General features: G+C 41.0%; 1 protein-coding gene across 3 annotated transcripts in view; it reads left to right on the plus strand.

Annotated features, from left to right (window-relative positions):
• Positions 1 to 26,556, plus strand: part of LOC307047429 (leucine-rich repeat and fibronectin type-III domain-containing protein 5-like) — a gene marked incomplete at its 3' end in the record, with an annotated part of 203,117 nt that overhangs the window by 166,381 nt on the left and 10,180 nt on the right. For 2 of the 3 annotated variants that reach the window (XM_079694399.1, XM_079694400.1), the window contains 5 exons: positions 2,385 to 2,513; positions 2,649 to 2,829; positions 3,944 to 4,099; positions 4,238 to 4,497; positions 15,078 to 15,545. In XM_079694399.1, the coding sequence (XP_079550525.1) occupies positions 2,385 to 2,513; positions 2,649 to 2,829; positions 3,944 to 4,099; positions 4,238 to 4,497; positions 15,078 to 15,545 (1,194 nt within the window). Of the gene's footprint in view, positions 1 to 2,384; positions 2,514 to 2,648; positions 2,830 to 3,943; positions 4,100 to 4,237; positions 4,498 to 15,077; positions 15,550 to 26,556 lie in introns of those variants that run through there. The other variant, XM_079694401.1, reaches the window with a different exon arrangement.

Raw genomic sequence — 26,556 nt, forward strand, 5'->3', positions numbered from 1 at the left:
TGCTTGGTCTTCCCTTGTCGCATCTAGATCGTAGAAACGCAGTTGAAAGAGTCTTTATTCTTTACTTTGAATGTAATTTCAATACTTTTTAAAGTTTTAATAGACAACCATCTACAATATTAGTCACAGAACACTCCGATGTGTTTTCTACTTTTCCTACTTGCTAGCCACATTCTGAATGGGGCAGTGGAATTTCTTTATATATTTTATGGTAAATGGTTGAGAATACATATAATTGTAAAATTAGAAGGGAAATTTGTTAACAATTAGAAATGCAGTTAGTTTTATCCAAGGCTCTCACACTGAGATAAGCCTTCAAACTCATGGCTATATTACTCAAACTGGCTTTTAAAAGGCAGTGCTATTTTTGGCCTGGCCACCTGCCAATGCTATGCTACCACTTGTAACTACCTCTAATGGGCCTAGTACTAGTTAATTGTATCATTCCTACTGTAAGGGATGCTACAGCTTCCTCTGCTAATGCCGTTCACCAAACCAAAAAACTGTTGAAAATAGTGAAAGCAGGAAAATCTACAGTAGTTAATACTAGAATACTGGTACTATTATAACAACTATAACACCCACAAAGTTACTATTTAAAATATTATACTTTTCTTGTGCTTTACACCCACATAATTGAGTGATTATTATATTCTCAAAATCTGTTAGAATAATAATATTACGACTGTATTGACAAGTAATAACAACCTATATATAATACCACAAGAACTACATATACCAGTTCTTGGAAAGTTAGGTTTAAGTGTGTGAGAATTAACTATTTTTCTCCCAAACTGGAAACAGAGACATTGCTATCTGACGTCAGACGAGGAAGCCCTGAGCTGCTTTGGCGGAGATTAATACATTTCTGGATTTTTGGACTGAGCGGCATCGCCCAGAGCGCTTTTTATGACGATACAAGCACATTACCCACCAGCACTACAATGAAATAAAACTAATTTAGGTGTGAAAAAAACACTTACCCTAGAGGAAGTCATGGTGGGTTCATAGTCAATGAAGCAGCTCAAGGCTGTCTCCTGATGGCAGTGCAGTTTCAAGCCTCAGTTCTCTGGATTGTTGCCTTTGGAGAGAGTTGTTCACACTAAAAAATATTGAATTAACTGCACTGGATCAAAGGAGTACTATATGGGAATTAGGTTTTACATAATTTTTGCTTTTGAATATTAAAAGAGTTTTCCTGTAAAAGTCCTCTTACATTCAAAGACAAAAATGATACACCACCTTTGTCTAGTCCTATGTTATACTGTATATTGTGTTGATTGGTGTTCTTACATCACCTCAAATGTTTCCAGTTTAACATGGAAAATGTGTTATTTGAATCCAGGTTGCATTCTGTATTATAAGGTCTCACTTTTTAGAACCTGCGGTTATATGCCAAAACCCCAAAAATATGTGATAACTGAACTTTTTATCCAGTTTTAAGACTAATTTGTTATGATACTATTATGAGATCTCGGTCTTATTGAGCTCTTGAATGGATTTTAATGATCTGAAATCTGAATCTTAAAGGGGACCTGTCATGCAAAATGCACTTTTGTACGTCTTGTATACATGAATATGTGTCCCCGGTGTGTCAGGGAACTCACCAAGTGTCAGAAAAAACAACCCTCTCTTTGCTCCATAACCAAATCTCTTAAAACAGGGCTGCAACGGAGCTGATTATTATTTGAATTTTTCTGATGTCAGAAAAATGGATGTGGCAACTCTCCACCTATCAGGGGAATGAGAGACCGCTCGAAAGTGCTGGAGACGCTGTAGTACATATGTCAGGCCTGTAAGTGGCGCTGTAGTCTGCCACAAAAGCAGAATCAGCCCTTGCAAAAACAGGGCTGGAAAAGAGCAAATAGAGCGAAATGAGGCAGGGCTAAAATGCATGATCTGTTTGGTATTTTCAAAAGAAAACTTCACAGACATGTTTTATATAGGTATGGCCCTACAATATATGTTTACAATATAGCATGATAGGTCCACTTTAAGTTATCAGAGAAAGAAGCTGAGCAAACGTTAGCTTGAGATGAACTTATCAGACCAACCTGACACATTTATTTTGTGTTTTTATAATGTTTTGCCATGGTGCTGCTATTTTCTCAGCTCCAGATCGGACCAAAAACTATGAAGAAATCCTAAGTGAGAAAGGCTAACTGAGATGCTGGCTGGGGATGTTACCAAACTCTGTTTTTTAGTTTGTATTTCAATTGAGAGACCCCTTGTGGAAAATTACATATTGTCTGTAATCAAAGTTCTGCCTTGTTGGAATTGTCTGTGCAACCAAAAACTCTTGCTTAACCCAAAAGCTGTTCTAGTACCAATCACACATGGTATATGTCTTTGTCTAAGTGAATTGTGCTGATCTGTGTCCACAGTGTAAAGAGGAAAGATTTTGCAAACATGACGCGGCTCGTAGACCTAACATTATCCAGAAACACCATCTCCTTCATCACATCACACGCCTTTGCCGATATGGAGAACCTCAGGGCTTTACACCTTAACAGGTATGTATATAAACCTAGATGTGTTTGCGGTATGAGCTGAAATCCACCTAAGAAATCTGAAGTGTCATAGAGTCTTCCAAAGCTACAAAGTTCTGTTTTTCTCAGTTTCTACATTCTCTTTTCTCTCTCTTTTAGTAACCGGCTGACGAGGATAGCGAATGATACGTTCAGCGGGATGTCGAAGCTCCACCACCTGATCCTGAACAACAACCAGCTGGTAGTTATCCACCAGGAAGCGTTCAACGACCTGCTGGCACTGGAAGAGTTGGACCTGAGCTACAATAACCTGGACTCTATTCCTTGGGAGGCCATCCAGGTCAGGATCTCTTTAAACTGCTGCAGCCTTTCAAAACCCTGACTGGCTGGAGGCCATGGGAATAATCCAATCATAAGCACAATGGGATAAAAGGCCATTAAACATTTTTGCCCATTTATTTGAAATAAAAATAACGAGATCTTTAGGGCTTTTGGATTGAACTGGGGCCATTATGTGGACTATTCATTAAGCTCCACTGAAGCTTCATTTGTAGGCATTTTCAGTGCTAACACTTTCAATTTGTTCTTCGCCAGGCAACAAGCAAATGTCAGGGTCTCTGTGGATCAGCTTACTAACATGCTTTGCAATTTAGGATGATTAAAAAATATAGTGATGTAAATAAGTGCTTTAGTCATTGTTGAGGAGTAACACAATAAAGAGGCAGTTACATGCTCAATAGCTAAGAAATTAAATGACAAAATAAGTGTAATTGTGATTAAATATAGTAAAATCTAAACAGTTGCTAAACAAATTTCCTGTGATTACAAAGGGGATACATCTGATTATATATATATATATTTGTAGATAATAATATGTAGTATATAGATAAAACATTTGTGACAGTAGAAGATAACATTAGTTATTTTGCTCTCTTCCAAACTTTTCTGTTAATTATATTTAAAAACAATTCAATTGTTTTGCAGTTATTAGTGTTAAATACTGTTACACGGCCTGGTGTACCTTTATGTGTTGGGGTTGCTTTACAACCCAGTTTAAAACATTTGTCAGAAAGCTCAGAAAAAAGTAGCCTAAAGTAATATCTGACTAAATTAAAATAGTATCATTACTTATTACAGTGATAACAGGGTAAGCATTCAATCTCTGACCTATTCAATTTTAAAACGAAACTTTACTAACAAAGTAAGTCATTGTTTGTATATTGAGTTACCACAATAGCTTTGTTGTTTTCAGTTAAACTTTTAAACCTTTAGAATGTGCATGTTAGCATTTTTTACTGTAGTTCAACATTTATATCACCACTGTCAAGGAATGCATTAAAACATGTAAAGTTTAGTGACAATAACCAGAATTGTACTACCTTAAAGAAAACCATTTTACTTCCTCATTTCAAAGTCATACTAAAGTTAACTCTTGCTCTCTGTTCTTTTTACAGAGAATGATTAGCCTCCATACGTTGAGTTTAGACCACAACATGTTGGACTACATCCCAGAGGGAACATTTTCCCTGCTACAGAAACTCAACCGGCTGGACGTCACCTCTAATAAACTCCAAAAGCTGCCACCAGACCCACTTTTTCAACGAGCACAGGTATTATCCAATTCTGGAAAGTAGCAGGCCGAAAATTATGTTTTCAATCTCTATTATTGTTATGTTAATATATATTGTTGAATTAGACAACTACCAGTGCATATGGGTAATCTGACTCAGATCGTGTTACACTCCCAGGTTCTGGCAACATCAGGGATCATGACTGCCACTTCTTTTGCGTTGTCATTCGGGGGGAACCCTCTCCACTGTAACTGTGAGCTGCTGTGGCTGCGGAGGTTGAACCGAGAAGACGACCTGGAGACGTGCGCTTCACCTCAACAACTCTCTGGGCGCTACTTCTGGTCTGTCCCTGAGGAGGAGTTCCTCTGCGAACCTCCACTCATCACAAGATACTCCCACGAAATGAGGGTGCTTGAAGGCCAGAGAGTTATTCTCAGGTACGTTTTTATGCTGTTCACGTAAAACATCCTAAACTTGGGCCAGTTGAAAATAAGGAGGAATAATTTCACCAAAAACTTTGATTTCTTCAATATTGTATGCATTAGATTCTTAAAGAGGCTCTATTATACTTTTTGGGGATGTCCCTTTCCTTTAGTGTGTTATATAGTTTGTATTGCATGTAAATGGTCTGCAAAGGCTAAAATCCCTGTGTTCCCTCCAGAGGGGATTTCTCTCCCACACTCTTGCCCCTGCCTGAATCGCCTCCATTGTACTCCTTTATTTACTTCCGTAACAATGTGACATCACTATGTAACACTCACACTTCTATTGGCTAGAGGGCCATTTCTGGTACATCTCTAAGAGATCGCACACACACAACAGAACCGGCCAGCTAACCAATCAGAACAGACTGGGATCTGCTTTCGGACAGAGGGTGAAAAGAAGTGCACACATGATGCTATAGAACATTATTTCACCAAAGAAAAAAAGCCTTAGCAGACCCAGGAAACGAAACAGTGGTTGTTTTCTTGCGTTCTTATAGCCAACACACACTTGTTTCCTTAAGTTGATATTCGACCAAGGGACTATTTTCTTCCTCCCATTGTTCAATTTTTTTTTGCATGTTTTCTATTTTTTTTTAACGTGTTGTAGTAGTTTCACTTTGTTTTCGTAAACTCATGACTCCATTAGTTTTTTGTTTTTTTTGCAAAGTTGTGCTCTTTGTATACCTGGAGGGACCCATTTCTAAAAACCCTGAAACCTTTATCTTTGCAGTCCGTCAGGCCTAACTCATCCTGGTTTAAACTCTATATATAATTTTAGCGTTAGGTATAATACCTCATATGTTTTGGGTATATTATACAGCATTACTCATAATATAACGTAAAAATATAAGAACAATATAAAGAATACAGTGAAACAATTATACACATTTGAATTCCCGTAGTTGAGCATTATTTTTACAAGCCCCTCTAAATGCCTGGCTGTTCAACGAAATACAGAGACAGCGACAGCGACATCAGGATAACATTTTAGGGAGGATGAAACAGTGGGTTACGTATTGTAACCCTAGTTATATAAGCACAGGCGGAGCGTTCAAGGGCCTCAGTAGAAGATCGGCCCTTTCGGTGTCAGCCCCCCTTCGCCAGTGGCAACAGCCACTGTACCCTGTGGTTTTGCATGGCTCGGCGAGACAATCCGCCCTTGGGGGTGGATTCGTTTGCACATGAGCCATGGCCAAGGAAGCTGCTCTACGCCTTTCCACCAGTACGCCTCATTCTCCCCCTCCTGAAGAAGGTGGGACGAGAGCGTCTGTCAGTCATCCTAGTGGCCCCTGACAACCGCTTGTGCGCGCATTCAGGTAGGCCCGCCCCAGGGGGCCGGCTACGGTTATAGATATCTCAGTTGATGAATGCTCGCATAGTATGATTAAGAGGTAGTACCCATAGAGTCCAGTAGAGGGCGGAGCCTGTGCGAGATATAACTAAAATCAAGAGCAAGTCGGGGAGAAGATGATTACTTAATTTGCATATATATTGGTCACACGCTTCCAATCATGATAGATGTTATGTTTTTCAAATATGGAATTATGGGAGAAAAAGGGGCCAAAGAAAATCAATGAGGTGCTATTATTCTCTTTCCCTTATTGGATCTCCTCTTCAGGTTCATATGTAAGGTACAAGTCCAGGGTCAGAGGTCAACCCATCCGACATTTCTCATCTTGTACAGCTTCCATTTTAATGTATTCAACTGCAAAATGTATTTTTTGTATCTTCTGGTAATAACCTGATGATAGTTTACCCAGCCTATATTTTTCAATTTCGTGACTTGGGGCTGCTATCTTTTGTCTCTCCCCCTCCATGAAAACATGAACTTTACATCATTTGGACCTCACTTCCGTAATAACGTGAACTTCATATCATTTGGAGCTTGCTTAAGTTCATAACAGACATTGCCAGAGAGCCTTCAGCTTAGTCGCAAAGAAAAATAACGACTCCCCTTCATTCATTTCTCATAGCACTTCACTGTAATGACAGTAATCGAGGAGGGTCACAGTGACCATGACACTCCTTATTTTTGATTGCTTATCATTCTAATGACATCAAAAATGATTGTTCCCATTTCAATTTAGTCATGCACTTTTTCAAAGATCATTGAATATGTTTGTGAATAGGCGCATTTTCCTCTAGTTTCTTAATATTGTACATACAAAATAAATCATTTAGAGCTGTACATGTGGTTGAGAATCCATCAAAAATTATTATTCAAACAAAAATAATTTGCACCTATCATCTATCTTTCTTCATCAATGTATTGGGTGGGATTGAAGGATCTATGGGACAAGCAAAAACTGGACTCTTCCAAGAACCGACTGTGTCCAAGACCAAAAGTAGCTAGTAAGCAAAGTCACGTAACGACGGTAAGGTGCTAAACATTTAATTGTTTTGTTTTTTGATCAAATGTTTTTATTCACAGACATTTAGTAAATTACAAAGTACAATCACAACACAAATTACAAAAAATACAGAAAAACAAACAATAACAACAATCTGACAAGAGGACAAAACTAAGAAAAGAATAGTCCCAGGACCTCTCAGGACCAATGACTGCAAACAAATACATCGGTTAAGACAGCTAGATCCGCTCCTTTAATTTTTCAGCTGTCGACAACCATAAACCGATATTGGACTCCTTAACTCCAATCACGCGTGCAGTAGACAGTTCCATGTAGACTACGTCAAGAAACATTAGTAAGCAGCTGGTCCCTGAGAGCTTGTCGGGTTGTTTCCACCTCATAGCAACCAATTTCTTGGCAGCCGTAAGGCCAGCATAGAGAGGTCTTTTCTGGTACCCAGTAGCCGGCAGCTGAGATAAATCATTTAAAAGAAAAACAGACACAGATACAGGTAAAGTCAAAGAAAATATGTCGGACAATTTAGAGGAGACCCCGTTCCAAAAGCGAGCAACAGGCGGGCATTCCCAGAACATATGGAGAAATGTACCAGGAGCCCCCATGGAGCACAGGGTACACTGAGCATCTGCCAGAAGACCCATCATATGCAGCCGCCTGGGTGACAGGTAAGTTCTATGTGCATAGTTCAGGTGGATTTGTTGGTGGTCGGGATTGCGAGACGCCTGACGAATGTTAGCCCAGACTGAATCCCAGTTAAAATCAGGTCTCAATTCTGGGACATCCTTAATCCACAGTCTATCTAAGGGAAGGTCACCATAAGAGGACTCAAGTAGGTGAGTATAAAACATAGAGACAAAGCCCCTTGATGTTCTTCTATCAGTGATGAGTATGTGGAATGGATGCTGTGCTAGTTGTTGATCCCACGGGACCCCATAAGCCAGGGATCACCAACTACATTTGTCCAAGGGCCAAAATGTATCCAATAGACACTATCGCGGGCACGCGATTTTTATATAGTCCACAATGCTAGTGGAGCACGCTCAGGTACTGCGGACCGCATAAAGCTTAGCAGACTCTTCACGCTAACAAAGGATCACTTCTAGGCAGGGTTGGGAGGGTTACTTTGTAAATGTAATCAGTTAATGAATTCTGAATACATGCTCTGAAAGTAATCAGAATACAGTTACGTATTCAGATTACTTTTAGAATACTTTTGGAATGCTTTATTTTTCCATAACAGATGGGTATGTTTTAGTGAACAGGAGACACTTATTTTACTGTTTTAATGGCTTGTCAAGAACTCAAACACAACATCTTGGTGTCATTCTGGACAGCTCCCTCTCATCTGCACCCCACATAAAAAACATCACCCAGACTGCATTCTTTGTACTGTCTTAAAACCTTTCCTTGGAATATGTTATGAATTGTAAGGTGTCCTTGGGTGCTTTGAAAGGCGCCCCTAAATAGAATGAATTATCATTATTATTTATTATCTGAAATGATGTAATAACTTTTAAAACTTTTTCCAGTCACTTGCCCCATGCATTCAGCAGCAGCAGGCCATTCACTTTGATTTGATCCCGTTATGAAATGTCATCATTTCGACAATAAATAAATGCTACATAAATGTTATCTTGCACATTTTATCTAACCATCTCCGTTTCTAACTTTCAATATATTTTAAAAGATCTCTCTCTATCTGCGTGCGGGGACGGGGCCTCACAGGCACGCTGCATCTCTCTCTCTCGCTCACAGAAATGCTGCAGCGCTGTGCAGTGTGCACACAGTTCTGCCCGTAATGAATATTACATTTTGTGAAGAAACTTTCCCCCCATTAATTCCAATAAGTATTCCAAAATCTATTCACTTCAGGTTTACGAAAGTAACTGTAATCAGATTACTCGTTTTTCAAATGTAACGCCAGCTGAATACAGTTAGCCTACTTGATTTTTGTATTCTGATTACGTAACGCTGTTACATATATTCCATTACATTTACAACCCAACCCTGCTTCTAGGCTACTGTCCCGCAGCTCCTGCCTCTCTGTTGGACTCTGTCGCAGCGGGGCTACTGCTGTGGAGCGCACAAAGCAGACTCTTCACAACGAAGGATCAATTCTTCTTCAAGGCAGGGAAGGTTTTGCAGTACGCAGTCTACTGTCCTGCAGCTGCTGCCTCTCTGTTGGACTCCGGTACTGCACCTTACTCACGAGACGTTGTAAAAAAAAAAAATGGGCGGGGGGCAAACGCAGTAACCACTCCGCCAACGCCACAGTCACCCCCCCCTGAGAATGTCTGGCGGGCCGGATGTAGCCCGCGGGCCACCAGTTGGTGGTCACTGCAGGGCTGTCCTGAGCTGTAGATAAAAAAAGAAAGAGGTGCCTGGAAGGTCATAATAGCCTTTAAGATCCTGAAAAGAGCGGAGACCACTGTCACTGTAAATATCTCCCAAGGTGTGAAGACCCTGCCTCCCCCATTGGGAATAATTAATAGGCCTCCGCCCTATGAGTAATTGGTTGTTATTAAATATTGGCGAATTGAGATGCCAGGTGCATTGAATAGCGCATAATTTCTGTGCATTTCGCCAAGTCTGAATTACATGAGTAATCAGAGGGCCGAACCTAAGCTGACATTGTTTGATAGATATGTTTGTGTAAATTATGTCCTGAAGTCTCCATGGGGAGACTAACTTCTCTTCTAAAGCCCGCCATGAAACCACAGCTTGGGGGTCAAACCAATTAATCAAAGGTCTTAATGAAAAGGACCAGAAATACAATTTAAAATGTGGTACTGCCAGCCCCCCATCAAGCCTCCTTCGTTGAGTAGTGGACATTTTGAGTCTAGGCTGTTTGTGGTTCCAAATACATTTTGAAATTGCCGACTGTAGTTTCTGCCAATGACCATTGGGGGGCGATAAAGGAAGCATTGAACTGATAAAATTAACTCTAGGCAGTATATTCATTTTAATTATTGAAGCTCTGGCTTGTAGGGAGTTGGGCTGGCTCGACCACCTATTGAGGTCCTGGAGAACCTTGTTGTACATGTCTGTATAATTATTCTTTATAGTCTTGTTAAGGTTTGGGAATATTTCAATACCAAGATATTTGAAATGTTCTACCACAGGAATGTTTGCAGGGAGAATAGCTGATTTGGCAGCGTCGTTGAGAGGCAAAAAGGCAGACTTGGGCCAATTAATCTTAAAACCTGATAGGTTGCCAAATTCCTCTATTACACTAAGCAGACGAGTTGTAGACGTTGAGGGGTTCCGCATAAAAATCAGTACATCATCCGCATAGAGGGCAATGTGATGAAGCGAGCCTTGGATAGAAATGGGGATAATATCCTGTGATTGCCTAATAAATTGGGCCAGTGGCTCGAGCGAGAGGGCGAAGAGCCCTGGTCTCAAGGGGCAGCCCTGTCTGGATGACCTTGCTACAGAAAAAAGCGACGAGATAGTTTTGCCTGTTAAAATCATTGCTGAAGGGGCAGAATAAAGTACTTTGATCCTATGGATGAACCCCTTACCTAATCCCATAGACTCTAGAACAGCCCATAGGTATGACCATTCTAGCCTATCAAAAGCCTTCATAGCATCCAGAGATAATACAGCCGCTGGTGTTTTATCATCTTTGCTAGCGTCAATGATGTGCAGCAATCGCCTGAGATTGTCCGAGGCTAGGCGACCTTTTATGAAACCGGTTTGGTCACAGTGAACTAGAGATGTCATAGAGTTCTGTAGGCGACGAGCCAGGACCTTCGCGTACATTTTAAGATCGGCACCAAGTAGGCTTAAGGGCCTGTAGCTGTTAAAATCAGATGGATCTTTATCCTTTTTTAGTAGTAAAGAGATAAGAGCTGTATTAACATCTCTGGCAAAACTACCCCGTTCTATTGAAAATGCAATCATGGAAAGCAACAGCGGGCCCAACAGGTCCCAGAAGGTCAAATAGAGTTCTGGGGGGATGCCGTCCCACCCAGGCGCCTTACCCTTTTGCATGTCGAGGACCGCTGCTTTAAGTTCCTCCAAGGTAATAGCCTCAGCAAATTGTTTGGAAACATCCTCTGTTAAGCATGGTAATTCCAGCTTATTAAGAAAAGCCTCATATTTAGTTTTATCAAAAGTGATTTCAGATCTATATAATTCAGAATAAAAGGATTGGAATGCATCATTAATCCGCTTAGGGTCGGTGGTTATCTCCCCTTGCTGGGTTTTGATAGAAGGGATCTCAGCGAAGTGTTCATCAGCACGAATTTTCATAGCCAGCAGGTGACGAGGCCTAGAGCCGTGGAAGTAATAGTGTTGTCTTGTCCTGTGAATCAAAGATTCGGATCGCTGTCTAAGAATTGAGTTGATTTCTTTCTTAACTACCTTTAACCTTAAATTAAGCTGTTCAGTGTAATTCGATTGAAGTGAAGCGTTCAGATTAGCGTACACATTTTCTAATATTTCCAATTTGGAGAGTCGAGCCTTTCGCAGATTAGATGCAAATAGTGATGAATTGCTCCTGATAAATCCCTTAATTGAGTCCCACAATATCCTAGGATCTTCGACAGATCCTACATTAAACTCTAAAAATTTGGTGAGTTTTGCCTTAAATTGTTTACAGAAATCATCATTTTTAAGCAAAGTTGTGTTAAATCGCCACCTAGGGGCACGGGAAGAGAGTCTTCTTAGTGAGGCGGAGAGTAAGATGCCTTTGTGATCGGAGAGAGCTATTGGCAGCATGGAAACATCAGTGCTGTCAAAGAGATGGGGTGAGGCGAACAAGTAGTCGATTCTAGAAAAGGTCTTATGTCTGGAGGAGAAGAAAGAAAAGTATTTAGAAGAAGGGTTAATCAGGCACCATTGGTCCACTAGCCCTGTCTCGTGAGCCCACGCACGCAGGGCGGAAGAAGCCCTCCTTTGGTCTGTTGTCTCAGAGGCTCCTGATCTATCTATAGCTGGGTCCCATACAGCATTAAAATCGGCCCCTACTATAAACGAGTAGTCTGTCAACTCTAACATGGCGGCAGTGAGTACATTATAGAAATCTCCCTCAAATGAGTTAGGAGCATATGCTGAGACCAGCGCAATTTTCCTATTAGAACATTCGACTTTTGCGATAGTTATCCGGCCTGTTGTGTCTGCCCATACATCTAAAACGTTTATATTTAAATTGCGCTTAGCCACTATGGTCACTCCCCGGAGTTTAGTACTTGCAAAAGAAGATGCTATGACATGATAGAATTTGTCAGCCAGTCTTCCCGCGTCAGTCTTCAGAAGGTGAGTTTCACTCAGTAATGCCAAATCCACCTTTTTCCTCCTCAACAAGCCTAGAACACTGGTGCGTTTATGTGGAGCGTTAAGGCCCCCCGTATTCCAAACCAATATGTTTAAATTAGCCATTTATAAAGGTGAGCAGTGTGTACCAGTATAACAATAAAAGGAATGCACAGAAATTGTCGAAAGGACCTGAGGTATCCCGCCCACCCGCAAAAAACCCATGAGCAAAAAGGTAAAAACAAAAACAAAAACATGCACACATATGACAAAACAAAAAAAAGGAGAGGCCCTTACACCCCCAACTGGCCCTCCCACAAAAAGAACCAAACAGTCCGCAACCAGAATAAGAACCAAGGGCTATACAGAATTGAGCCCAACAACATCCCATGTTAACATCAACCCGAAAAATGTGCTAGTGCGAAGCCATAAAATCTAACTAGCAGGTCTCAGAAATTTAACATGGATAGCAAAAGCTGCTAAAGATGTGTAATAACATCTAATAATAGTGCGTATATCAAAATAATGAAATTAAATCTATATATCCTCAAATATACATATCCTTACATGCTCATAAAAAACAATGTAAATGTACAGCCAGGGATCTACGAATCATTAAATGATTAATGTAGTAACTCAACTAGCAGACCGAAAGTAACCTAACCCCAAGAACATATCAAAAATAAATGTAGCAGGTATAACTGAGTTTACCAAGTCAAGTGTACTTATGCAGTAGTTGCCCGTTAACCGGGCATAACGTTACTGACAAAGCTAATAAAGATTACTGCATTTAACAAGGAAGTGTGCCAAAGCTACAGTCCAGAGAGGGGGAAAAAGAATCCCTTGTAGATCGATTAAGCCGGCCCACTAACGGAGCTGACATAGCTAGCCACACATAGTCAACACAGTATTGCTACAGGCCCAGAATAGCCTGCTTCATGTGTACAGGTTCATTATAAAACACGTGAAACCGGGTATGCTAACGGCGCTAATACAGCTAGCCGCATATAGCTTCCATGGATAGTCACAAAACACTAGTCAGTTTACAGCCACAGGGCTTGGGCGGTCTTGATGTGCAAACCTGTTACTCATTGCCAACATGCGGGTCGCTATGATCCGGTGAAATGGTCATCGGTGCAGCTTGCTCCTCTCCCAGCTCCGCCGGCACGTCAACGAAGCGACCAGGAGAAGTGCGCTTATCCAAAAACCGCTCCGCATCTACGGCTGAAGCGAAGAGATGAGTGGAGTAACCCAGTCAGCAGCGAAGCGGAGAGCTCTGTTGCCGATTGAAGGGGGGTGTTTCCTCGCCTCACGGAGGATAGCTTGGTGTGTGGAGAAGCGTAGACAGCAGAAGATAAAAGCCCGGGGCCGTTCTCCCTCCGTAGGGGGACCGCCGCGGAAGATTCTGTGGGCACGCTCTATTTCAGGTTTAAGTTGCTTCAGAGCGGGGAACCAAGTGGGTATCATGTGCTCCAGAAACTGCACCGGGGTGTCACCCTCCGCGTCCTCGCGTAGACCATAAACCCGAATGTTGCACCTCCTATTACGGTCCTCAAGATCCGCTATCTTCTGTTCGAAACCCAGCATCTTTTCTTGAACGGTGGAAAGGACGTAGAATCTTTCTTGGTGATATTTTTCAAAGCATCCAGCTCTCCTTCAGCTGAAGTAATCCTTGTCGTAGGCTAGCATCTAGCTCCTCACGTAGCGAGGTCCTCACCACTTCGGCGATGGATTTAATATCTTCATCTTTCAACGTTTTAGTCGATTTTCCATTTGCCTCCGGCATTCTTATAGCTTTCCAACAGATAATTCGGCGTGAAATGACTTAATGTGTAATAATAGTGGGATGTTGTCGGGGAGCTCAAGACTTACGCAGCCATTTCGTTCCCACGGTCAACCGGAAGCCCAAACATTTAATTGTTAACCTAAACATCAAAATCATTAGTTCTGAACCTAACTGCATAGTTTTAGTGCCTTAGACTTAAAGTAACTGAAAGCGAAACCTAGGAAAACTGTGACCCTTTCTTAACGTTGGATATGCACCTTTTTCTCACTGGTGGCTGCAGTTGGCCCCATCTAAAGCAGCAGAGTGGTAGAGAAAACAACTGGATACGACCTGTTACTGTCCTGGTAATATTTGTACGTATGAAAATTTAGCAGCCAAGATATAAATCCACCACTGTTATTTCTAGGCTGTTATGTAAAGCGCATTATAACTGGAAATTGCTCTGCCATCACAGTAGAAAATGTAGACTCTTCCACTCCCACCTAAGCAGGGGCGCCGTAAGGGGGTGACAAGTTAGGACGATTCTAAGGGCCCATGACTGACAGGGGCCCAAACAATTTTAGAACATTAAGAAACAAATGTTTAAGTAACCAATGTGATATCTTTTCATGGGGCCTAAAATCCCTGGCGGCGCCCCTGCACCTAAGTCTCAGAAGGAAGGTTATCCAGAACCACTGTGAAATCTGACATATTGTGCTAGTTTTCAGGTTCATATTAGTATTTTAAGCTACTACTGTGTCATGTGTCCATGCTTTAATGTTCGAAAAGCTCTTTATTTTTCTCATACTGCCTGTGCTACGGCACCACTTTTCACCCTCTGTCTGAAACCAGAGCCCAGTCTGCTCTGATTGGTTAGCTGGCCGGCTCTGATGTGATTGGTCAACTGCCTTAAGATGTGTAAGAAATGTCCCACCCCTATCGCGTACAAAGAAACTCCCTCTGGAGGGAACTTTGGCATGTTACACTTACATGCATACAAACCTATATAACACACGACTGGAAAGCGAAAAACCCAAAAAGCACAATAGGGCTTATTGAAGCATTTCTTCCACTGTACAGTTAACCCCATCCTGACTTGTTTCTAATACGATTAACTCAATTGCTTTTATCCTCTAAAGGTGTAAGGCCAGAGGTGACCCGGAACCAGCCATCCACTGGATCTCTCCTGAGGGCAAACTGGTGTCAAACTCCTCGAGAACGTTGGTCTACAACAACGGGACTCTGGACATCCTCATCAGCACGGTGAAAGACACCGGCTCCTTCACCTGCATCTCCTCCAACCCGGCCGGCGAAGCCCACCAAACAATTGAGCTCATTATTATAAAGCTCCCCCACATCTCCAACAACACCAACAACATACAGGAGCCCGACCCGGGATCCTCAGACATCTCCACGTCGACTCGAGGAGGGGCCAACGGGAGCAACGTGACGGGCGACGTGAAGGGCGGGGTGGACAAGAGGGTGGTGACAGCCGAGGCCACGTCATCCACGGCGCTGATCAAGTTCAACTTCCAGAGGAACATTCCGGGAATCAGGATGTTCCAGATACAGTACAATGGGAGCCAAGATGACTCGCTGGTTTACAGGTAAGACTGACAGAATCACCATGAGTCAGACAGTTTACGCAACAGAAACATGATATGGCTGATGTGAGAGGTAGAGGATAACCTGAGCTGTATAGATTATATTACAGTAGATTAGATGCAGCTTTAATGATACTGTGGGGAGAAAAACGCTACCAGGGTGCTAAGATGCTTTGTTAATGAAAGATAGACTCGGAATAACCACCTAACATTTGAAAGATACCCAAAGGAAAAAAAAGCATTAAGGGCTATGTAATGTGCGGATTCTTCAGTATGAGGAAATTTGCATAAGTATAATGAATGTTATCTTGTCATGAACAGAAAGAAAGGCATTGTTTTTATCAGAGTGCATGCACAGACTATTTCTCACGGCTTTATTACATCAGAGCACAGACGGTTCGTATCAGGGCACATTAGGCCAACACGGAGATGAAATCAGGATGGACAGCACTGAAAATGCAAAGTGAGAAAGTTCACAATCCGGGGGAAATAATGCTGCTGACTCACCGACACGGCCTTGAAGGCGAGAGCTCTGCGGGGCCCTTCTTAACTTTTGCTGTGTACTCAGGATTACACAGATTAGATCGATCTCGCAGGGAATGATTGTTGTTTGAGCTAAATATTTACTCCAGTGAAATGGGGGAGAGGGAATTAACAAACACATAAAGCTTCTGTAAGGAAATGTGCCTGTATTATCTGCCTTTCATATCTGCCGCTAATCCCTATACATACTTCATCTATATGTATCATCATCAAGAGTTATTGGGGGGGGGTGTCTTTGACATGACCGTCTGGGTGATGATGGTGAATCTAGGTTGGATGTTTTTCGTTGTGATCCTTGATCCATTACAGTCTTAATCTCTGTGTGACTACACCAATATGATTAACAAACAGATCATTCATAGGACAATCTGATCGTATTATCTGCCGTGCATATTATTCCTAATCTCTGTACATGCTTCATGAGCACTCAACTCCATTCGTCACGCAACATTGAGAGACGCCACTGATAGGATTTATGGTGTCGGTCGTGCTAAAGAACTTGTTCTCCAAAAGCCGATCTTCCTCTCCGTCTATCTCTTATTCTCAAAAGCTTTGGTGTGTAAGATTGTCATTTGACAAAAGGCTGTGTTTATACTTTTGTGCCCCTTTAAAATACTTGCTGTAAAGTATCACGTTGGAGAGCATAGACAAAGAGCTTCCTGTTCTGGGACTGAAAGTGAAACCTATAGAAACTGCAAGCCTTTCTTAAAGTTAGTTATTTTTGCTTACTTGTGGTTTCAGTTTGCCCCTTCTGAAGCACCACAGTTGTAGTGAAAACAACTGATTACCACCATTTCATAACCTAATAACATCTCTAGTAATGAGAAGGGTTATGGTTAGGCACCCAACATGTACTGTGAGTCCACCCTTTCTTAACGTTGCATATGCACCTTTTTATGCAACATCGGGAGACGGTGCCGATAAGATTTATGGCCTTCTTTCTTGTTAAAGGTCTCGCTCTCAACTTCAAAATACCTCTCTTCCTCTGCATCAATCTTTTTTATTTTCAAAAGCTTTTGTGCATTTGTAAAATGTGTATTTGACAAAAGCCTGCGTTTATACTTTTATGCCCTAAACTTTGAAATACAAGTGCTTCCTGTTTGTGGATGGAGGAGCCACCAACCACCAAGATCATTATTGGCCTTTTTTCCTCAAAGTCTTCTCTTTTTCCCTCTAATAGGCGCCAAACCCATTTGCGTTTCTCCCTGTTATTTCGCAGCTCTCCTGTCTTTAGATAGCGGATTGATTTCCAATCAACGCCACAGCTTGCACAAAGCAGCAACCCATTGATTCTGTTTTCTTCATTACCCAAACACAGAAGTAAGAGAAAAGGAGGAAAACAAAAGAGTGAGAATGAGAAAGGACGTGTTGAAGACATAAGGGGGATGGGGTGGCGAGGATATGAGAGGAAGACGGACAAGGAGAGACTGGGACTGTCGTCACTGACAGGGCACTGACTTTTCAGGTTCAATGAGAGCTTATTGATTTGCCGCACGATGACATTTCTGCTTTTCTACTCCCCACCTGCTCCACATAATGGTGCATCAGTATCTTCCCTTTATACTGTGAGTTTGGTGATGTGAAAACAGATGGGTAAGGAAGTAGTGGTTTAGAGTCGGTACAGGCACATCCTCCGGGCGATGTTAACCTCCTACACATGCAATAGGCAGCAGATCTAAAGATGTAACAGTTGATGCTGTATTGATCCCTGCAGAGAAGCCCCCCCCCCCCGAGGTCAGGGTCAGCTGCAGAACATCTCTCCCGGAGCTGACAGGGATTCAGTGTCTCGCTCAAGGACACTTGAGGAGGCCAAATGTTTACTGATACAGTACTGCTGTTTTAACACCACTGCTCCTGCTTAAGTATTGTATTTATATTCCGGACGAAGAACTGCAACCCAGCCGGACACACAGCAAACCCCCACACAAACTCAGCAATTCTGGTCAGGCTTGTTGGATTTCTTTAGGACAGTATAGTGTCCCAGAAATATTTGCAACAAACAATATTATGTTAATTTGGGAACTTTTGTATGCCTTTGATGCGGTATAATGATCATTTGATAATGATAATATAATCTCAAAATAGTGCAAGCAGACCCTTATAAATATCTTCATTAAATAAAACTAGAACAATGTAAGAAGTAAGCAAGTAGTATCAAATCCAAAATGCCTGTTTTTAGGTACCCAACAAAAAAGATGAATTTGGTTCTGCTTTTGTTCTCTAACATGCACGTTGAGTTAGGAACGTGACACAAAGACTTGGTTTTAGGAAAAAAACACAAAGGTTTTTGGCTTGAAAACACTGGCTCTTGGCATAACATGGAACAAAACAAACTGGCACAGGACAAAGGGAGACAAGGAGTATTAATAGAAGAGTTAATGGGACACAGGTGGCAACAACAAGGGTGGGGCAAACAATCACAGTAGCAATTATATACCAAATGTGAGTATGTTTGAGACAAATCTATCTTGTGTTTTAAATAAAGGCCTTTAGTTTGATTTTCAGGAATGAATGGCTTTGCTTGTAACCAATACGACATGCCTACCAAAAACAAAACACATATTTGTTGTGAATCCATGGGACTTTGGTGTCTCTTTTCCTTTCCTTCTTTCATGCAAACTGTAAGGAACAAAATGTAGTCATGCACAAAGCCTTTATCCAAGTCTCAGCTGTTAACCCCTTATTGTAAGGCCGGGTCAAGGAAAAGCTGATGTCAGAATAATGTTCTGACCTTTTACACATGACCTCTCACAGCACAGAGGCACATGCAGTTTTACACCTCACTGGTTGTATTGAACGATCCACAGCGGCGTGGATGATGAGCATAAACTCACAGCCAGAATAGACAAGACGACCGTAAAATTGCCACAAAGCACAATGGGCTCTTATTCAGAAGTGGAGCCAATTATTACTCTTAATTAAGAGTTTGGATGAATGCAAGCCACGTTGGGATAATTTAAATAATTAATTCACAAATTATAGGATAATAAGATGTATTGTTTAGTCAAAGATTCAATTAAAATGATGATGATACTAATGCTGGTATGTGCCCTTAACAGAGTAAGAAAGACATACAAAATACTGCTTTTTAATAAGGAATATATGTTTCGAAAAAAGTGGTTCCAACATAATTATATGTCAAGGCGATACCTTTATACAACCCAGCACCTATAGTCTATTGTCACAGGTTGTGTGTCTGAGTTGAGAGCAGCTCAAATAAAGGGTAATTGTGTATTTGTTACTACTGTATGGAAGGCATACCTTTAAGAGTAGTGTATTTTCTAAGAAAGAAGTATAACATAACGTTTTCTTTCCTACCGATACCCTCTAAGTCAGTGATACGCAGCTTATCATGTGGACCCAATACGGTGCCAGATGGCACGCCGACTATTCCCTACTTCATAATGACCTCTTTTTTTATAATGCCAGGGGAGGATCCCCCATCGCCCACTTAGCAGAGGTCTGGGCCATAGATGTTTGTTCAATTTGCAAAACGTGTTCCCCGGGAAAGAATTTGAGTATCCCTTTATCATATTTTACTGTCTCGACCCTCAGCTTGGAAACCAATAGTCTTCTATTTTTTATTGTATTGATTGCATTAGGTAAAGAGTTTTCTAATTTAAACATTTTTGCATCTATACTCAGATGTGGCCAGTAAGCAATAATAAAAGTTGCAATAGAAGCAATAATAATAAAAAGCTTGGCCTGTGTGTAGCAGTATAAAGAAATGTAAAATGAACACATCTTCACCGATAGCTGTAGTTCTGGCTAAGATATGTCGTCCCTTGGAAGTGGAATCGATGACAAAGATATATCCCATTTTGGAGAAACATGTTCATCAGGAAAAAGAATGATGTTAGCATTAGAGCTAAAAGCTAAACTAAGCTGATGTTTAAAGATGAGTCAAAAACACCAACATCCATCTATAAACACAAGCCCTAATGTATTAAGGCTGCGGTACTTTAGAATATACTTCAACCACTCAGAGTATACAAACATGAAAGGCTTCAATATATCTTTCAGAGCCAAGGCAATCTTTTTTTTTTTAAGAGGCACAAACTCCACTTTGGTATTCACTAAGTTGCTTAAGAACACTTACAAAACCCATTCTCCCTCCACCTTCGTCGTCTGCCTGTTGTCAATTCAGTGGCTGTTTTCCACTCCAGCAGATCCATCGAGCTACAGGGGCTGGATGCCATTTGCCATGAAAACTACACATCAAGCAAATTGTGTGGCAAGCTTTTCTTATGAGGCTACACAGCAGGGGATGGGAGGTGAATCCAGGCTTTTAAAAAGGCATACTCTCCCCTTTTATCCCCCTCCTTAGCAGAAAGTAGTTTGTCCCTGCCTATGGTCCCTGCGGCCCAGGTGTAACACCTTGCTCAGCTGTGCTTAAGGCGTGACAAAACAACCGCCTTTATCCCGCCGTAATGTTCCAATTGTGTTTTTATAGGACCATAAACTTATCGCAGTAACGGTGTTATTGTCGTAGGTAGTCCAAGGCGCTTCAAACAGGGACATGTTATAAAAAGGGAACTACCACAGCAATAAAGATGATTCTGATGGGAAGAGTGAAAAAAGGCAGGGAGTAGGGAAGGAGGGTAAGTAGGAAATGATCGGAACATAAAGAAGAAGTGAGTGAGTGTTCAAAGGGATGGGGGGAAAGAAAGGGTGGAGATGTGAAGGGAAGGACAGAGGAAGCTGAAGGAATTTAAAAAAGGAGCAAACGGAGCAAAAAGAGGTTGGCAGAAAGGAAATAATGAGAGCAACAGGGAGTATGGGGAGAAAGACCATAGAAGAAGACTTAAGAGGATCAATGGATAAAAACGAGATTGGACAAAAGCAGGTGTATATTAAAAGAATAAAGACACTGGTAAGATGAAGGGTGACAACAGGAGGAAGGGTGGAAAAAGTATGAGTGCAACTAAATGAACTAAAAAAGAAGAGGGAAGAACTAACAGAAAGGATGGAAGAAAGTCAAGTAGTAAGAAAAAAAAGAAAGCCAGGAAACTTATATTAGCAATTACCCGAGTAAGATATAAAGAGATTCAAAACAAAAAAGAAAGTAAAAATGTAAAAAACTAAACCGGCAGTTTGGAAAGTGCTGACCACAGCATTTAAGATAAATCTAAATGACTCAGCTGAATTGGAGGAATGGAGCTGAGCTCGGCAGATGGAGGTCCACACCCGTCTGCAGATGGTGCTGAAACGTATTCCCCACATCTGGGACGGCTGCACGGCACTTTGACGTGTACTCTGCAGTTTGCACTGAGCTCAGCAGTAACCAGATCTCACTAAGAGGTGAGCCGTTTCCTTAAGGCTAGGAATTAAGAGTTGACCATAGTGAAACACTCGTTGTCTTCTGCAAGAGAACATAACAGACTGGTCATCAGTGATCATTCTGTGGAGGAAAACTATGACTATATCTGTCATGGACAATTTTGCATGACTAAGACAATGATGCAACAGTTAAACACTTACTGAATCAGCATGCAAAAAATGAACACTCAAGTTTAGTTACAGAAGAAGAAATTACCAAAATGTTTTCACAAAATATATGCAAAGAAGTGTAAAGATTTTATAGACTGTAATGTCTTCAATGATACTTTCTCTTCCTTGTGATGAGCAGAATAGAGTGGTGCAGAAAAGAGTCCTAAAACCCAGAAATGAGTTAGCATTTACGTCAGTAAATAATGTGTAAAGCCTCTATGTGTCTTAATCTTGCTAACAATTCACTAAATCAGACTATAACGTCATCACAACAAGTATTAGCTGCCTTTAGATAAATGGTGGTGATGCGCCAACAAACATATTTTTACTTTTCATGATTTCATTTACACTTCAAAAATCACAACATTGGTGTCAATGTGTGGAGATTGTCCTGCTTTTTTTATTGCAATATTCCAAAATCCAAACCTCCATGATCAGCCTAAAAGAACACATCACTAAACCACTCTTTATGAAGACAAGGGCAACAACTCACAACGGGCACAGTCAGAAACACTCAGTCACTTTCCAACTAAGTTAACGTTTTAAAAAGTGTTATTGTCTGTACAGCTCTCATTGTTCTAAAATAGTTTTAAAGACAGTATAAGGCCTAAGAAATCTGAATTGTGTTAGTTGTTAATAGAAATCTGAACACGTCCATGTCTGGAAGTTTTCCTTACATTGATAAAATCAGACCAAAGTCTAGATACACTGAGAAGCTGCTTTTACATTTTTTAACCAGATAACGATTTGATGTCGAAATCTGTAATGTTATGTAATAATACAAATACACTTTATTTATATAGCACATTTCATGCAGGATGCAAGTGCTTTACAGAGTAAAGACTCAAAAAAAGAATAAACTCCATCCAAATGAAATTAAACAATTTCTGGTTTTCTTAATGTAACACTAAAATGCCCAGACTTTTGGTCAACTCATATTTGATTAAAAAAACAGGATTTCTAAATATGGACAAAACTTACAAGGACATTTGACTCAGTATAAATGGCTGACAGAAAGAAACACCAATAAATATCACATAATAATGATTGATTTATTACGATTCATTCCATGCCTTAGCACACTTATATTCATGAATCTAATTTCAAAGTTATGATTTGTATGTAACCTTAAAAACAAAACTTGCCATCTCTGTTCATTGAGAAGAGAAACACATTATTACCACAAAGGAGCAGAGCAATTGTTGCTTTCAGTTATTTTAAGGAGGATTTTGAGCAAGTGACAATAATGGCAGTTTTAGGATAATGCTGCTCCTCTCTTAAACAAAATGTGTTTAAGTGGGAACTGTAATATTACGACATCGATTAGAATACAGATTTCAAGTGTTCACTATATTTAGTGGGGAAATATAATCCTGATCTTCTGGAAGTTATTGCCAACCATTGTTCCTATCAATTGCTACATTAATTAAAATGTGTGCTAGCTCTGTGGCTAATACTAGCTTTATCTGACTCTGAACACGGTTAATGAATGAAAAATGGCTGGGGAGGTGTGAGCTCAGCCAACCTGGCCTGGGCTCAAATCCCTCTCCAACTCTGACTGCAAGCTGTGTGGGTGCTTGTTAACCATTAGCTCAGGCATCAGGGGCATTACGCGCTGTGAAAAGAAGATAAGAAGTTAGCTTCTGCAATGTTCAGCCTCAGATCTATTAGCATGGCAGGGTGCCATCTGCTGTGTAAGCCACATTAGGCCGGGGGTCAACAGTAATGGGATAGGAGTCGAACTACCATTAATCCTCCACTCTTTGCTTAATTTGGTTTGATGTGCCTTAGTGGTGGGTTGTTGTTTGTGCCCTAGTGGTGGGTTGTTGTTTGTGTCTTAATGGTGGGTTGTTGTTTGTGCCCTAGTGGTGGGTTGTTGTTTGTGCCTTAGTGGTGGGTTGTTGTTTGTGTCTTAGTGGTGGGTTGTTGTTTGTGCCCTAGTGGTGGGTTGTTGTTTGTGCCTTAGTGGTGGGTTGTTGTTTGTGCCTTAGTGGTGGGTTGTTGTTTGTGTCTTAGTGGTGGGTTGTTGTTTGTGTCTTAGTGTTGGGTTGTTGTTTGTGTCTTAGTGGTGGGTTGTTGTTTGTGCCTTAGTGGTGGGTTGTTGTTTGTGTCTTAGTGGTGGGTTGTTGTTTGTGCCTTAGTGGTGGGTTGTTGTTTGTGTCTTAGTGGTGGGTTGTTGTTTGTGTCTTAGTGGTGGGTTGTTGTTTGTGCCTTAGTGGTGGGTTGTTGTTTGTGTCTTAGTGGTGGGTTGTTGTTTGTGCCTTAGTGGTGGGTTGTTGTTTGTGCCTTAGTGGTGGGTTGTTGTTTGTGTCTTAGTGGTGGGTTGTTGTTTGTGCCTTAGTGGTGGGTTGTTGTTTGTGCCTTAGTGGTGGGTTGTTGTTTGTGCCTTAGTGGTGGGTTGTTGTTTGTGCCTTAGTGGTGGGTTGTTGTTTGTGCCTTAGTGGTGGGTTGTTGTTTGTGCCTTAGTGGTGGGTTGTTGTTTGTGTCTTAGTGGTGGGTTGTTGTTTGTGCCTTAGTGGTGGGTTGTTGTTTGTGCCTTAGTGGTGGGTTGTTGTTTGTGTCTTAGTGGTGGGTTGTTGTTTGTGCCTTAGTGGTGGGTTGTTGTTTGTGTCTTAGTGGTGGGTTGTTGTTTGTGCCTTAGTGGTGGGTTGTTGTTTGTGCCTTAGTGGTGGGTTGTTGTTTGTGCCTTAGTGGTGGGTTGTTGTTTGTGCCTTAGTGGTGGGTTGTTGTTTGTGCCTTAGTGGTGGGTTGTTGTTTGTGCCTTAGTGGTGGGTTGTTGTTTGTGCCTTAGTGGTGGGTTGTTGTTTGTGCCTTAGTGGTGGGTTGTTGTTTGTGTCTTAGTGGTGGGTTGTTGTTTGTTTAATTGTTGAGAGAGCTAACAAGGAAACATTTATGTTGAATTGGAAAGATATGTAACTTGTTGCCATTTAAGTTGGGTTGTACCAATATGGATTGATTTAATACAACATAAATCATCAGAGTTTTGGAAAACTTTAGGTTTGCAATAACTTAATCCAGGTTAGAAATCAAGCGCATTGTAGATTGTCACATGAAAGAAAATGTAAACAACGTTCTGTTAATTCAAGTTTATTTAATGTAAACCACAATTAAAGATTTGATTCAATAAAGAGTTGCTCATTTAATCCAAATACAAACAAAATAAAGAAATGCTATTTATTATTGGGATTTTGAACAACGTGTAAGGGTCAATCTATATAGCACATTTCCGACACAAAGACAATTCAAAGGGCTTTACACAAGCGTTGACAGACAATTTCCTCCTTAACCTGTTAAGCCCTGCGGGCTTGTTTTTCACAAAACTGTGTCTCTGGGCTTCTTAACATTTAATAACCTATTAATGTGTCATACCCACTTAACGGGAAGAAAATCAGCTAACTCACAATATGAATCTTTTTTACCGAAACAAAACACAAGTCTCACAAGAAGCGTCTAAATGAGCTCTGAGCGAAAAGATTCTAACGCACTTAGCACAGAACTCACGGTAGAAATACTGTATTACTTATCGGATCTGCACCAACAAGATATCAGCTAGCAAATTGAGATTCCACAGATTATAGGGGTATTAGTATCATCACTGTGCGATCAAAACTGGGGCAGGGGACATCACACAACGTAGCTTTACGGAGCAAAAACGGGACATTGTCTCACCTTTGCTATTGTTCTGATCAAAAGTTGTGTTCAATGGCATTAAAACGATAAAAATGCTGCTGAAGGTTAATCCATAGGTTAATCCAATGTGTCTGTCACTTTGAAATGATAACTGATAATCAGTGTTGGGACTAACGCGTTAATGTAACGCAACTACTTTTTGCGGTAACTAAGAGCGTTACTAGTTACCTATTCCCATTAAGTAACGCCGTTATAGTTACTATGATTTAAATGGGTGCGTTACTGCATGTGATGGAACTGAACCGAATCTCCCTGCGGATGTAACTTATAGGCGAATACAGCGATGTCCTCTCACAGTACCATGGAAAAGTGAAAGTGACCAGAGAGGAGTGATGATTGGTTAACGCGGGGTAACATTTCAGGGTAAGCCAATCAGAGACAGAGTTGGGCGGGTCTTGCCTTATGGGGAAAATACACACACACGAACACTTGCTAATGCTAACACACACACACACACACACGCACACGCACACGCACACACACACGGCAACGCTCACCACCAGCACACACACACACACAATGGCAGATGCAAGTATCAGCGAGAGCAGCAGCGCATTTGCAACTTGGAAATATAACCACTATTTTCAATTTGTGGGGATAAAGGACGCAAAAAATCTTACTGTAAAATGTAAACTGTGTGCAGGACAGAAAGCATTATCCACATCGAAAAACAGCAATGCCAATCTCCTGAAGCACCTAACTAACTTACATGGGACTATAAAACTAGTCGCCAAAGACCCCACCGTCTCAACCAATGTCTAAACATATCTTTTGTTTTTTATTGTTCCACTACATTTCATAATGATAATTGCTACAATGATGGGGAGTTGTATTTTCTCTTACTGTGCCACAGAACAACACAAAAACTTTTGTTATTATTGATATTATCTTTAAAGTAAAGTAAAGTAACTTGTTTATAGTTACTTTTATAATCTAGTAACTAATAAAGTAACTAGTTACTTTTTGAGGGCAGTAACTATAACTATTACTAGTTACTTTTTAAAAGTAACTTGCCCAACACTGCTGATAATCCATCCTTCCATTTTTATGTCAAAAACAGAGATTTCATATTAACTGTTATAAGCACCATTAGAGCTACAACCCAGCTTCCGGTTTTGGGCATTCTGGCTGCGCATCACTTTTTCACCAATGGTAATGTTTAGATGGATTTTAGGAACTTCCCCTCGATTCTATTGGCTCTAACGGTTCAAAAGAGATGTTAATCATCAAAATCGACCGAGGGGGGCCAGAGATATGGAAAATGCACCCAAATGACCCCAGAAGTGGGTTT

Source organism: Notothenia rossii, assembly GCF_949606895.1.
Source record: "Notothenia rossii genome assembly, chromosome: 7".
NCBI classification, from domain to species: domain Eukaryota; kingdom Metazoa; phylum Chordata; class Actinopteri; order Perciformes; family Nototheniidae; genus Notothenia; species Notothenia rossii.